This window comes from Tyto alba, unplaced genomic scaffold (genome assembly GCF_018691265.1).
Source record: "Tyto alba isolate M040663 unplaced genomic scaffold, T.alba_DEE_v4.0 Super-Scaffold_7, whole genome shotgun sequence".
NCBI lineage: Eukaryota > Metazoa > Chordata > Aves > Strigiformes > Tytonidae > Tyto > Tyto alba.
In genome coordinates, this window is record NW_024881328.1 from 20,876,347 (window position 1) to 20,892,244 (window position 15,898).

General features: G+C 35.7%; 1 protein-coding gene across 1 annotated transcript in view; it reads right to left on the reverse strand.

Moving 5' to 3' along the window:
- GRB14 (growth factor receptor bound protein 14) overlaps nt 1-15,898 on the reverse strand; it is a 65,382-nt gene that overhangs the window by 13,969 nt on the left and 35,515 nt on the right. Inside the window, exons 3-5 of the mRNA XM_042784414.1 lie at nt 14,922-15,078; nt 8,370-8,491; nt 6,365-6,439 (exon numbers count right to left, since the gene is read on the reverse strand). Coding sequence (XP_042640348.1) covers nt 6,365-6,439; nt 8,370-8,491; nt 14,922-15,078 — 354 coding nt within the window. The remainder of the gene's footprint in view (nt 1-6,364; nt 6,440-8,369; nt 8,492-14,921; nt 15,079-15,898) is intronic.

A 15,898-nucleotide genomic window follows, 5' to 3' on the forward strand; every position in this document is an offset into this window, starting at 1 on the left:
CTGAAAGAAAATATCAGACATGTGCTTTTCTTTACATCTGAAACCAGCTTTCTGTTTCATTAACATACTCAGGACTAAGGGGAATAAACCCCTGAATCCACTATCACACCACAATAATTCAGTTATGATTACATCTAATCCCATTAAGAGTACCTCTGATTTAAGGTATGCTAAGCAAGTTACATATTTTTTATGGAACATATGGTTTGAAATGAGAGCATTAGTTATGCAATATGTTGACTTCAGCAAACAAAACCAGTGTAAGAAGTTCTGATCCCATGGCTCAGACCCTATTTATATAAAACTGCAAATTAGTACTACCAATAGAAGAAAAAAAAAAAAAATAATCCATCCCTCCCCCAGTTACAAACCAGATAAGAGAACTGGTCTGAGTAAAAATTAATTCATCAAACAAATCACAAAATCTGAATCACAAAACCATGCAGGTCATCAGATATTACCATTTCAAAAGGCAAGAACAAAGGTCTCAGGACCGGACGTGGTGCTTTAGTAGGAGCTTTAGTTGAGCCAAAAACAGGAGAGGTTGGGCCAGTCACTAAAACAGCTCAATCTATTCAACTGTCAGAGTGCAACACAGCTGTTATCTTGCTAGGACCAGGTACACAGTTTTACTTAACCTGCAAATGTACCCACTAAAAGCTGGCAACTGTGTTAGATTTATTCTAATTCCATGTAATGCATTAATTGTTATTACTCTTCTTCCAGTAAAACTACTCAGAACTATGACTCACAGCTAAACATACTAACCTAGAATTCTTCAATTTCCATATATGCAAAAGAATTTATGTTATTACTAAGCTCATCAAGGAACTTCGTTCCAGGCTGGCCTGTAGTATCATAAATACTATCTAGCTTTATATAGAAGTAGGGAACAAAGGATTTTCTGGTTGATATCTGCATCTTTCATTACTGCATTTTCCTCCTGTCCACTGCCACTTCCAGAAAATCTGATTTGAGGACATGAAGCAACAGATTACCAGGCAAGAGACAGATTGGCCAATACCGAACTGCGGCAAAATGATGAAATGAATGTGATTTTGGAAGTACACCAAGTTTTTTGGCCACTAAATAACGCAGTCCAACCAAGATACATAAGGTTTCTTTTACTTTTATTGTTTTCCTGCCTTGCTGTCAGATGCATGACCACCTGTAGACTAACCTGAGCTAATTAAATTCATCTGGTGTGAATGCAGTAACGTGAGCGGGCTTCATTTGACAGGGGAGTGCCCTAGCCCACAACTAGGAATGCATTATGAATAGCTTCATCACTATTCATCTGAATAGTTAAATTACAATAAGACTGGGTACATCTATCTACATGTGCTGCTGGCACACAGCTGTGTACAAATGCAGTTTAAGCTATTTCAGCAACACTGAAGCACATGAGTAGGTCCTGGTAGGTGTTCCAGCCTGTTAATCTTCTCGTTTGCCACGTATTAACAGGTTCACTGATGGCGACTCTAAAGGCTGAATTGAAAAAGTATTTTAACTCCATAAATAAAATCAAATGGAAGCTTTAGGAAAATCTAAAAGAATCAATGTATGTAAAAACAAAAGAGCATCTTTTTAGGCTTTAGCATCTCTGCTGAAGATGAAAGGAGTGGTAGGCTCCCAGCCTGCACAAGTGTTTTCCCCAGGATTTCTGCCATAAGAGCTTCAAACTAGAAGCACTGTCATGAAAAACACTTTTCTTACTCAGCAGATTGAATTGGAGGGGCAATACAAAACTAAGCTTTAACAGACGCTGCTGTACCCATGCTATCAATTAAAGTAGCAATAATGCTAGGAAAAAGGCAATCTTAGATCCACCTCTTTCTTTCTAAGACAGCTGAAGAATGCATGAGAAAATATAAAATGAACAAGCTGTAGTCAAAACCATTAACTGTCAGAAGGAATGAGCAGTAAAAATATTTCAGAGTGAGAATTGAATGTCTGTAATAAACACCTAAAACTAAAGATAGTAGAAAAGCTAACTTACTCGGGGTTTTTTGTTGTGGGTTCGTTTTGGTTAGGTTTTGTTGTTGTTGTTTTGGTTTGTTGTGGTTTTTTTTTGTTTGGTTTTTTTTTTTTTTGTTTTTGTTTTTTTTTTAATGGAGGTACATGCAAGTTTATTATTGGGGAAAAATGATCCCTGCTTATGTAGATAAGAGGTAATCAAAAAATAAGGAAAATAAGAAAAGTCTTTAATACAGGAAGAAGTGGGCAGAGTTGCATGATGGTTTGCTGCAGACAGGGATTATTGGTCACACAATATGCAGAAGTAAGCTTGTGCCCTCTCCCCCCATGCAGTGAAATATATAACATTGTATGTAGGGTGGTGTCAAATGTCACCACGTCTTTCAGATACTATTATATTACAGCACCAAGGACTGAGTTACGATTTGATTAGCTGTAAAACCAACCAATTTATAACCAATGTGAACAAAAAAGAAAGGAAATAAATGTCTTTTTTTGGGGGGGAAAAAAAAAAAAAATCGAATCAATCAACAAGTGAAAAAACAACAGAACAGGAAAAACATCGCACTATCTCAGATGAATATAATAATAAAAACCACAGAAATACTAGGCATCACTGAATGCAATAACGATTGAGAGCTGCACTCCTAACTGTACAACTTGTTTGTCTATACCTTCAACATTTTTAATGAAAGAATGGTTGCATAGTAGAGACAACAATGTTTGCTAAGGTGGATGCTTCTCAAGCACTGCGACTATTTTGGAGAGTTAAAGAAGGCATCATTTTCCTAAGGCTCTGTGAATCAGGTTTTAATTTGATGACTGATTTCTTCAAAGGTATGATGGCAGCCAGCCATGATCCAGCCCAATGCTACTGGGAATGAGCAGGATTTTCCCCTGACCTTGCTGATAAATTTTGGGGGCACCAAGTCCTTCCAGAGAAGAACTGATACTGATTCTCAGTACTGTCTCCTATAGACTTCAGTCAACCTGAGGAGTTTAGACCTGGAGAAAGGCCAGTAAAACCTCAAGTGGAAGATGGGGAAAGGCAATGGGCAGACCAGAACATGTCTAGGAGATTGACAAGAGACTGAAACTCAGGATGTGACTAGTTGCGCCTGAAGACTGGAACGGAGTTGGATGAGAGGTCAGATGAGAGGTCAGAGAACTAGGGACTTGCTATGCCAGAGAGATTAAAGAATTGAAGGCTTGAATCTTGAATCTGTGAAGGCAGACAGTGGGAACAATTAAGAACTTGGGGCAAGAGATGACAATTGCGAAAGGGCAAAAGGAAAAGACACTATCAGTAAGTCTACCTTTCACAAAATTCTGAGTGCTTGTGCTGGTAATCCTGTTTTGTCTTTAACTTATTTTTTGCATATATAACATTTATTTTTTAATGTTTATTTACGAAAGACATATGCCTCCTTCTTTAATATATTCTACATCAGGTGCAAGTTGTTTTCATTGCTCTGGAAGACGGCTTCAACATGTGCTATCTACAATAGCTTTTTTAAATGTATTCACAGTATATGTAAAAAGCTATTAGAAGGAAGCAGCCAAAGTAGTCAATAGAACACTTGAGCCCTGAACCTCAAGTCTACCTATAGAACCTGAATATCAATTACATTTATTAAACAATGAGGAAGGAGTAGGGGGGATAGATCTATTCTTAAATCAAAACCAGAAAAAAAATGTAATTACCCAAGTAATTTCAACATTCTATTTTGAAGATGTCACTGTTAAATTGAAAATACTGTTCACGTACCGTATAGTGAAAAAAAATCTGCTACAAATACAATTAAAAATTAAAAAAACAGAAATACAAAATTGGAGAAATGTTATTCACATACAAAAAAGTCAACAAAAAAAAAAAGGATAAAATATTGACCCTTCAAAATAATTAAAAAAAAAAAAAAAAAACAACAAACAAAAACTTCAAGGAGACTATGATTTCACCTACTAATTCAGAAGGACTCAATTCTGTCAACACTATCTGTGCCATGCAATCTATTCATTGGAACTGCTGTCATGAATAAGAATACAAAAGGATCTAGTACACACATTAATCTAAAATAAGAGTTGCTCCAATAAGCAGATGATGTTTTAAACAAGCCACAAGCCCCATTCAAAATTACATTGAACAACAGTTTCATATCTAATTAGACCAGGTGAATTAATTTGTTGCCTACCTATGAAGGTTGCTAATTCTCAAAAAGCAACCAACCAACTAACCCACCCCAAATTCTGAAAATAACAGAATATTTCACTGCTATGGGGAAAGGCCTCAGATTAAAATCTTCATACTACTTTCGTTTTTGACATGTTTTAAAACATACAATTTTAAAAATAACCTAAAGCAAGTTCCATATGATTCATACTGCTTACCACAGTCTCAGAGCAGCCATACTCTAATCAAAATAGCAACACACTTCTTTTCTGGTGGTAGTTGTTTTTTTGGGTTTTTTTTAAGACTAAAGATCTCAATGCCAGAGATTAAACCTCTCTCTTGGTATACATAGACTTTCAGTGTATGTCAGATGTAGTAATTTTACTTGGCACATGCTAAATGGATAGGAGACAGGTAAACTTTTTTTTGTTTTTGAAGCTATTTAGATGATATGATTTCAAGTCATCAGCCAAAATACTCACTCTTTCAATTTCAATGAATGTCAAGAAAATATAGTTGAAAAATATTTTACTTGCTTACAGCTCAATCCACAAAAAGCTATAAAAGTATCAGAAGTGATTTTTTAATCACTTGTAAGCACTGAGTTGTTAAAACTAATGTCTCTCTTGATACTTGACCAAGCACATCACAAATAATAACACGAGCCCATTAACTTGTCTTAATGAAAGTTTCCAAGGAAATAGCGTCTCACTGTAAACAATTTACCAAACTGCTTCTGCTGAAACGTGCAGAATGGCTGCACAATCCACAAAGGTATTCTCTACTTTGTGCCTAGTAAGTTTTATTTGATGAAATACAATTAAACAGACAGTACAACATAAAATAGCAACAGAGGAGAGTTCACAACAAATTTTTCAAGCTATCAAAATGAGACATAACTGTATATATTTAGAATTATTCTTAATCTTAACCACAAGTTCTACACACATTCTACATAACACAACACAGGATTAAGGAAGTTCTGTGCAAGAGTATAAGGCAAAGATTTCCATTATAAAACTCCCTATTATTTTTTTTCAAACTGCCAAATTACATTTGTGAGCAAAAAATATTAAGTTCTATTAACACAGGGGACAAGCTTTTCTAAATTAAATGCTTATATTAGGCTGCAAAATCTATTTGTTATTTAGGTAGCAAAAGTGAACCAATTTTCATTAGATATGCAGCATCTTTTGAAATGATAAAGTTTTAATTAGGCTTGTAAAAATGATTTACAAAATCTAGCATGTGTGAAATTTAATTTGAAACATTTTTTACTATATTTGGGGTAATTTTAACTTCCTAGGTAACATCCGCTTCTACAAGGATTATAACTATTTAATACAGAAGAATGCTTTGAGAATTAGTTCTTTAATATTATTCAGTTACTAGTGGATGCTAAGGTAGAATTTATAATATAGATGCAAAAATTTTTGTAATCTATATTTCTTTTAGTTCTACCTTAATTATCTTGTGTTATTATGTTGCTTTTCCAATCACTCTTTATCCCAAACACTCATACGAAGTGTTGTTGCCTTAAGACCAGTGAAAGTTCTTTTATTAATTAATTTTTCTAGTGACAAGCAAACAAGAGTGATGTGTATGTTTCCACCTTTATTACTCATTTTTCCCCTCTTTGAGAAGACGATGATCCCTCCTGATATGGTCACTCTGTGAAATTATTCCCACTGTAAATTAAAATCTTGTGTCCTCTTAAAAGATGACTAACACTGAGTGACCTACGATTTTTTTTTTTGAAGGCTACAGTAGCCTTCAAGCTAACAAATCATACTAGTCAGTCTAAATTTTCTACTTATTAAATTTAACCATTTAATTCTTTTTTATACCCAACTGTATCACATTACCAGTTCCTCTGTATTCTACCAAGGCCTGCTGTTAAGTATGTGCTGAGTACTGCAGCACTCAATTTTTTTAAGGAAATGGGGTCTTTCCCCCGAATTAACCATTTTTAATGCATTTTGTCTGTTTTGGCACTCCTGAATTCTGAAAGAACGTGCAAGTTTCCAGCCATGGTCATATAACAACTGTCTGGAAGGATACATCATTTCATATCCCATAGGAAAAAAAGTTAACCATGTTTTGAGTTATTCAAAACCTAGCAACAGATCCAACAGTGACAAAGAATTATGCTCACACAACACAGAAAAGGGGAAATTCTGAGCTATGCTGGCTAATCTTCATTCAAAGATTACATACCTGTAATATCCCAGAATGACTTACAGCTGCATTGGTCTCACTTGGAAAAGATATCATATGATCTGGAAAAAAGCTCTGTAACAAAAGTAGTTTGTATCAAAGTTTCTTAAAAATAAATATAAAACTTCCTATCTCTTTTGGATGTAAAATTAAAGTTGTCAGTGCAGTGCAAGATACCACAGATTCTCTTATCTAATAATTTCAGCTTACCTTAATATCATTCCTAAATTTGTGATAACCTATATATTATTTGCTGAAAAATTTAGAATTTTGAGAAAACATCAGTGGTCTCTGGAAACAAGAAAGTTTCATATACCAGTGCAAGCCATATTGCAGTACTTGGCCTTTAGCGTTGTTTTTATAGTAGTAATTTCTATTTCTGTGGACATATAAGACTCTCCTGGGGATTCAATATGCTACAAATGCTACAATATATTTTTCAGCATGCTACACCAACATGTTGAATTTTTTTTTTCTTGTTTTCATTACACTATAAACCCAGTAAAATATTTTGGGATAACTTCCATTAATAGAGAACAAGTCCTCCCTGTTTTTTTTTTTTTAACTTTCCATTTTGTCCGATATGATTTAACATCAAAATCTGACTACATCAACAGTGTGGTTAAAAAGTCCCCATTTAATGTGCCAATTCCATTATCAGTGAAAGATCAAGAGGTAATTTATGGGACAGACCTGCAGCTGGGGAGTTCAATATAGTCATGCAGATACAAACCAGACAAGAGTTTGACCATTACTAATAAAGTTCTCTAAGGCTTGGACAAGTTTGAAGCTAATATTCCCTTGAACATCCAGTGTCCACTGACTCATTTTTAACAAAACTGAACTACTGGTAGAGTTAATTCATATCAACTCATTTCTGATAAAGGATTCTTGCTACACCTGAGACCATAGTACCCAGAAGAACCACTCACCAGGAACAGTAAGGACTCTGATTAGCCACAGCTGCTGATGCTAGTCACATAACTGCATGTCTGCCATACTCCACAGCTGGTTCCACTCACTGGTTATCCAATACACAAACATACTTACTCTTTGAAAGTTTCTCTACTAACTGTAGACCATCTCAAGACTAGAATTTTTCACTAGTGCAGTGATATCTCCATGTCAGGGGAGTACAAGAAACACAGGTGGAGCAAATAAAAAAACACCTTAGACCTCTTATATCTTTTGGTATCTTAATATTTACTAATCTTTTTCATAGGTAGATAATTTGAGTTCCCTTCCACTTTTCACCTTTCAAGTCCTCATACATTTCTATTTCTCCCTTTGACATCTGAAACAAGCTGTCTTTATAAAAGACAGCATTAGGAGTAATCTAAATACACCATGAATTTGAGCAACCAGATGGTGAGTTTCTCCTGCTGAGCCAGGATTTCTTCCACAGCCTTTGCCATCAGCCAAGGTCTGAATCAGCAGCATTAACCTTTGGCAACGTACCCCAGTTACGAGTTGTCTCTGCTCTCTTTCCATTCCTTACATACACTAACTGGCTTCACTTTCACTTACTCCTAACAGGTTATGGCTGTTTTGTGTCACTTGTCCTTTAGGTGCAGCTGTGAGAAGCTGCCATTGGGCAGCACTGGACCATAACATTCAATTTTCACTTTAACAATAAAATCATCTTTGCTACAGATTCCCCTCCTCGCACTGCTTCATTTTATATTTTGTTGTCACTTGATGGAAGCTTCTCTCAATTTCAAAAATTTTATTTTGTCAGAGGTCCGTTTGCAAACTTCAATAAAGTTAAACTCATGTCTGGTCCCCTCACCCCAAAAAAAAAAAAAAAAAAAAGATATGAACATGGAGGTTTTACAGTTGCAACAAAGGGACTGGCCAACAGTTACAGGCACTACAATATACTCCATTTGAGTCCTTTTGACTCAAGTTATACTAACAGCTTTACACTCTGCCTGTGTGTAACAGGAAAGACTATTTTGTATCAAGAGCAATTGCACCATTTCACAGATACAATGTTGGGACTTACCAGTGGATTTTTAAAAAACTCGTACTTGGCATAATTTTTTCTAAAATACAGTTTGTTTTCCTCTTCCATTACCCAATTTGACTGGACTTCCATCACTAATTCATGGTCCTCTATAGCTCTTCCTGTAAAAAGAACCCAAACAAATTAAAAAAAAAAAAAAAAAAACAAAAAAAAAAAACAATACATAACCTGCACCTAAGAGCAGAACATGAAAACACAAAGGTCAGATAATAAAAACATTATTAAATTAATTTAAATGCATGAATACAAAACATGAAACAAGCAATCTGAACACAGTCCATTAATCAGGTCTATGTACACCAAGTTACTGTTCCACCCCAGTAGGGCCCAACTTCTGAGGTCTGTCACACGTAGGGGGTTTTTTGTGTTTTGTTGTTTTCTTCTACAGGGGCAACTGAGGGCTTTATTCCATGTCACAGCCAAATCTGTGTTCTCTGTGCAGAAGCCAAGTAGCTCCTGCTGTGTGACACATGGGGCAGAAGGCAGCAGAGTGCTTCAACCATTTGCTCAGACTGTTTAGGGTGTCAGGAATGTCTAACACTCCGTTCTCTTGCATCATTCATAAAGTGAAAGTTATCTGCAATATAGAAAAGCATTAATTTGCCACCTTCTCCCCAGGACCCTACTATGTCCTGAAGCATTTCCAAAACTGCAAATGAGTTTAGGGCATTTTAGTGTTTTAATGTTTTTGCACAAACCAGGGATACTGAGCCTCAGAACTAGCATATGCAAAAGGAACGGTAAGAGCAAGCCATGTAATAAACTAAAAAGGAAAAGGAAACAAAATAATAATCTACAAAGCAAGTCCTAATGTGTAGTTTGGCTTTGCAGAGGGGAGAGGGGAAGAAAAGACAAAGAATTCAGTTATTTGTATCACAGCACTGGTGTTCAGAATCAGTTTTCTCACTGCTTTAGACTGTTTCTGCCACTCAGATTCTTGAGTGAATTTTTCAGTTTTACAGCAATATGAAATGCACTTATAGGAAAGATACAAATCCAAGAACTTTCCTGTAGATGTGTTGTGCACATTTATGTGTTGCGTAGTCTGAGTAACACAATGGGACTACTCACAGTGCGGGAAGTTAAGCATAAATCCTGAAAGACTATGGATAATTTCTGTACAATACTATTTATATGGCTTTTTTTCTTTTTATTTAATAAATTTCAGCAGCTTATGAAATCATGCTACAAAAAAAAGGTTGAACAAGTTTTCAAATGAGTATATAGTTTCTGTGGCCACTTGTATTTTGTTGTGGACTCAAGCTAATGAGAACAAGATGAAATTGAACAAAGTTGTAGGTTTTATTTAAATGATCATTGGCACCTCCAAATTTAAATTACACTCCAACAATGAGTTACAGGTTAAGAACAGACTTGAGATCTGAACTTATGTCTCCCTGACAATTATGAGGTTTTAACATCCAATTCTGACCATGGTTTCAAAGGGAAAAGGCAATTAAAAATATATTATAAAACCCATGTAACTCACAATTTTGTGATCACATTTTCTCCACTTCATTGCATTATCATAAAGGATCTTATGATATGCTTTAAATGAATGTTAATGCTCTCATATAACTGCCTGTTGTTAGAAAATTTTTTAAAAATCATAACAGATAAAAGAATTATACATATTTTTTTAAAAACCTAATTAGTTATTAAATTAATATTAATGCTAGTTTTTTGCAAGTGGTCCTGGCTAAACAAAGAGCCCAACTTTCAAAAAGTGTAGCATGCACGACATTCTAAGAGATAAAGATCAAACATCAAATTTTAAATCATTAAAGCCTCTTTAGAACTACAGCATCTTTTTATTGATCTTCTCTTGCCATCTCTTTCACCAGTCACTGCTTCATGCTTCCAGTGTCCAGTCTGGTGGGTAACAGCATTACTGTAGCCTTCAAATCTGTAAGCTGCTTCAGGAAGTTTCCAGCTAGCAAATTTAGAGACAATACACTCATACAGCTAAATTTCACCTCAGGAGGAAAATATCAAGTTCACAACTCTTAGGAGACAAAGCACTCATGATCTACAGATCAAGTAGGGAAAAGTTAAACTTCCATGGAATTTAACTCATTCATCATTGAATTTAACTCATTCTTGAGCCCATAAAGAGAGAGATTAAGGATGCTACATGAAACTCACATTTTGTAACCAGATCAAATGAAGCAAATAAAAACATAAAGCTATTCAGAAAATAAAAAATACTCCAAATATACTGAAAGAAAAGCGAGCATTTTAAAATCTTGTACAGGTTGCTCTACTCCAAAACACATTCTTCAGATGCAGGGGTAAAGAGGCACTAAAGAACTGAAAATCTTACTCAAAACCAACTTTTTTTTTCCCTTTCACTTTTATAGAGAGAAAGTGCTCCTCTGGGATGACATTTAAAACTCTTAAATGCTTGGCATTGTGACATTTAAGAAAATACCATTTCCTCAGGACTTACTTCTTGGTACAAAAAAGAAGACATTCTGCATCACCCCAATGGATGGGTAAGGATGCTGGTAGTACTTTATTTTTAAGATGTCACATCACCAAATATTTTAGAATTGATTCCACGTACTTTCTTGAAGGAACTGAAAGACTGAGTTAGTGCCCTCCAAAACACAGCCCTGTAATCAAATCCCTACACGTTGACATGAAAAAGCTGCACTTTGGTTTAGTTAGATCATTTTTTTCTCTTCCAGCTAGACCAGAGAGTTTCTACCTTCCTCTCTACCACCTCTTTATTACTACTATCTCTAACATAAAGAGTACCTGCTACAGTCCAAAACTGAGTCTCCTTAACTGTGGAAAGTAACTAAAGCACATGAAAGAAGATTTAATGTTGAAAGTGCATGGCAGAATACATTTCAAGGAGCCTCCTCTCTAGCCACCTGGTGGAAGGGGGGGGGGGAAGGAGGAGCAGAAATAAACTAGCTAAAAAACATAAAAACCATTACCCACTGGCATTGCACAGATAGTGTTTTGTGAGCCTTCCCACAGGCTACCTTAAAGAATGCAGATAGTGAAATCAAAATGAGAGACTGAAACACAATGATGATGTGCCTGTCTGAGGCACTATCGCCTACTCAAATAGGAACCCTAGAACACAAGTCCCGTGAGCTGCAGAAGGAAATGAAAAACTGTTTACAGTCAACACAAAAATTTCTCACTACAAAGGAAAAATTTCAGGATGAAGACAGTACTTTCCTTGAAAAAGAGAACAGGTATGGAAAACTGTTCTTTTTTTGTAGGCTGCCTTGTACAGGGGAATTGCAATGGAAGTATGGGACAACACCACCAAGGTACCTGGGGGTAAGGATGACAACATCATCCTAATCTAAGCATACCTGAGCTGACTTCAATAGTCTTAGACAAGGTGAAAACATCCAAGAATGTCTTTGAATTCAATAGCTTGGGACAAAAAGGACACATATCAGAAGCACACAGTTCTTAAATACGTTGTGATTTATAGTGCTGTAATAATCATCATACTTCAGGTATTTGAAATAGAGCCCAGGCTACTGCAAAACTCCAAAGATGGGTAGGAAGGCTGAGATCTGGCTCTTGGGTGATGAGGCAGCGGCAGCAGCCTGTGTGCAGTGTGGGTGCCCCAGGGCAGGCAGATGGGGTGCATTGGCCAGCGCCCTGGCGTAGCGGCGCAGGTGGAGAAACCATCTCCCCTGCCCACTCACCCGAGTCAGCACAACCTGGTCAGCACTTGCCATTCAATGCAGTGAAGACATGACCATGCTTAATGTTCAACAATATAGCTCCACACTAAAGAGTATATAGGTCTGTGAAAACAGGAATATACAGACTGTGGTTTTAAGTTTTGATTTCGGTGGGATTTTTAATTTTTTTTTTTTTTTTTTTTTTTTTACCCTTCACCTTCAGATACCTCCACACAGCAATGAAGGCACACTCTGGTGATGTAATTAATGTCTGTCTTGATTAAAAGAAGAATGCCGTGCTCAGCTCACTAAGATTCATGCAATTATATCTACTTCAGAAGTATTCAGACATCTGTTAGATATCAAGGAAAATGTTCGCTAATTGATGAATGAATTATTAATCCCCATCACACTGGAATTTACACAGACACACACTCACAGTACTTCTTTCTATAGCCATTCATTTAACTTGGTAGCAGAAAAAAACCTGTCCAAATTTCCATGGGTAAAACATACAACAGAATAATAAATCATAAACAGTCCAAAACTAAATTTGGATTTGAAAAATATTTGTTCATGTTACTCATCCAGTGCTTAAGAATATACTTCGATATGTAAAACCTTTCAAACAAAAACAAATCTAACAGTATCATAAAAATAAATCAATTATTATTCAGTATTATAAAAATAAATAAATAAATAAAAGATATCTTGAATTGTTCGTTTCCTTGGCCAATAATGTTAAATTGACTTCCTCATCATCTAGGAAATAGTTTATTTTAAAAATGAACAAATCATCTTTTTTCTAAAATTAAGCCCAAAGCAGCTCGAGCAATCACAAGACTGTATGGTGAATGAAGGTCTTCAGACCTGCACAACAGCAAATTTGAGAATTTCAGAATCTTAAGAAAAGCAGCTTCACTAATGATTTGATATTGAAATCTTCCAAGAAATCCTTCAGATTGAAGAAAACACACAAAAAGTATATTGTGCAAATAAATCTGTAGAAACAGAGACACTGTTGTTCTGGCATGGTTTGTCAAAAGTGTCTTCTTCAATAGTTACCTAATCACCAGCGACACTATAATATACAGAAAATACTTCTACTGTTTGTATAGTACTGTTGTCTAAAGCTATTTTTATACTTCCTCTTCTGTAGAAGTCAGTCATTTACAGCCTCAACCCAGATTTAACTCTGACCTTACTCTGAGCTGGAAGCATCTTACAACTCATACATTCAGTGCAAAAGGTTATGAATATCTTTGAAATGTTACAAAGCAAGAAAAAAATAATGAAAAACATTTGTGGCTGCCTTCTTAGGATAAAAGAGCAGAAAACAGTTTTAGCTTTTGTAGTTCGTCTTTAAAATACAGCTGCTAAACATAATACAGTTGGAGACGCACAGTCAAGTTTATTTTATACGAGTCCAGATTCCCTAGATACAAACACAGAAAGGGAACTTAACAATAGCTTTTAGCCATATATAAATATCCACTGTGTGTGTGTAGCGGGGGAGGATTGTTTGTTTTTTTTTTTGTTGGTGGTGTGTAGGGTTTTTCTTAAACTGACAGTAATGGAGTTACCAGGTACCAGTGCAGTCTCTTCTGAGAATTAAGAACTTCAAGGAGTCTTCTATGTATTTTAGAATGCAAGAAGGCCCACAAAACATCCTCCTTCTCAAGACACACTTTGTACTAGCAGCTGGAACTGCTCCTGAGGTTTCAGAAGTACTACCTTTGGTAACTTTAGTACAGTGCCACAGTTTAAGGATAATATAGAAACTTTGAGTGACATGAAATCAAAACCAGATTTTTTATGACATTTGCCTTCTAGTACATTTTTTCTGACATAATACCCCATCAAAACCAAACACAACACAGTACTGCAACATAGTTCTGCAAAAGGAAATAAGACTGTCTGACCAGAGTATCAGTTCAATACTGCATCCTAGCAGTGGGTTTCTAAACTCATCTTTTGCTGAGTGAAGTCTCTTTTGGGTTCTGCAATTTTTACATCTCTGCAAGCATTCACTTTCTCCCTACATTTAATTTGTCTTAACGTGTTTTCATACCGCAAAATTACATCTATACACTACAAAAAGGAACAGAGACCAGAAGTTAAAATTGAAACCACAGTTACATCTTTTAAACTGTGTAATAGAAATAGAGGCTTTTTACTATACTAGAGGAACGCTGATGATGTGGAAAGAGTTCAGAGGGTTTTCTTTCCAGTAACTTAAAATACTAAGCATAAAGTCACTTCAACACAATTCATTGGTCCATAACTGGAAGTTTAGCAGAATGGTTTTGTTTTGCTTTTTAAGTATTCCTGTTCCAGAGTTCACAATAAATCTAGCCGAACTGGCCATATTGAAGAAAAATGCTAAGACCCTACTCTGATGTTGTTTCTGCAGACTGAGTCCTATTGTCCAGAGAGAACAGCACTGTGTAACACCTTTCTGTGTTGAGGTAAGAGATTTCACTCAGGTGTGTTGGGAACAACAAAGATTTTATTTGCAATGAAAATAACCCAAGCCTTGTTAGAGATAAGCAGGAAATACCAACAAGAGAGGAAGAACGACCAAAGAAAATCAAGGAAGAGTGAGGAAGAATTTGTAGTGAAAATCTTAATGGTCAGTGTCTTACAAATCACTCTTAGAGATTCCGATCAGGCAGTATGAGACAAATGTACTGCAACAAAATGCCCTTTATAGCTATGCTTTAAAAAAAAAGAGAAACAGAAGCAACAAACTCTCAAAAGAACAAATTCACACAAGCCCTCCCATGCCTTTCTATTACAATTGTACTTTTATGCGAAAATGAAAACCCAACACCTTATTTACTGCCATACCATTATATAGTATTAGTCTTACCTAAACCTGTGTGGGTAAGTTGTTCAAACAGAGTCCAGCTGTGGTCATCAATGTAGTGGTTCCTCAATATCAACAGCTGACATACATCCCTGGCTGTTATATCACTTGGTACATCCAAAGCTTTGCTAGTATCATCTTCACTATACACTTTAATTACCTGCAATAAATAAAAAAGCTAAAATAGCCATAAGTTTAATCTTTCATTCAGTTAGTCCAAATACGTTCATCTCATCTTCATGACTGAGACAAGAACCTATACACATAAGATGCAATACTAAAGACAGCCATTTCTTTCTAGTGCAATGGCATCGTTGAGAACAAAACAGCTGAGCAAAGCACATCCCACTTCTGAATCTGGCTACTGGACATCCCTTGCCACAGGACACTGGACAGATTGGTGCATTCACTTTAAAAAAAAAAAAAAAAATGTAACGGAGAGGTAAATAGACCCTGTGAAACTCTATATTCTTATATAAACTAAGGAAAAAACCATGGAGGATAAACAATGAAACTCAAGAACTCTGTGACTGCAGAACTATAGAAAGATTTTATAAAATTAGAGTTAGTTCAGAGAACAGCAATCATATTCCACATGCTCACAATTCTATAGAACATAAAACCAGGAGGTGCTATAGAGCTGCCTCAAATATTGATAAGCAAGAACTGGAACTATAAGTACAAAAAAGCATATGGGTATATATATATCAAAAGCATCATACATGGAACAGAATTACCATCTTATGAGGACCAGGAAAGTAAATAAAAAGTTCTAGAAGATTACATGCAAAAAACTTATCACAGAGTAGACAATTTTTATCATGCTTTATCTCAGCAGTTTTTCCAAGTTTCTTTATTCTATTAAGTAATTATGGAGGAGGAGGGAGGCGGCAATACAAATTCTCATGACTTATCCTTGCCATTTGCACTTTTACATTTCAGTAAAAATTTTTTTTTTCAAGATTGGTACACATTTTAGA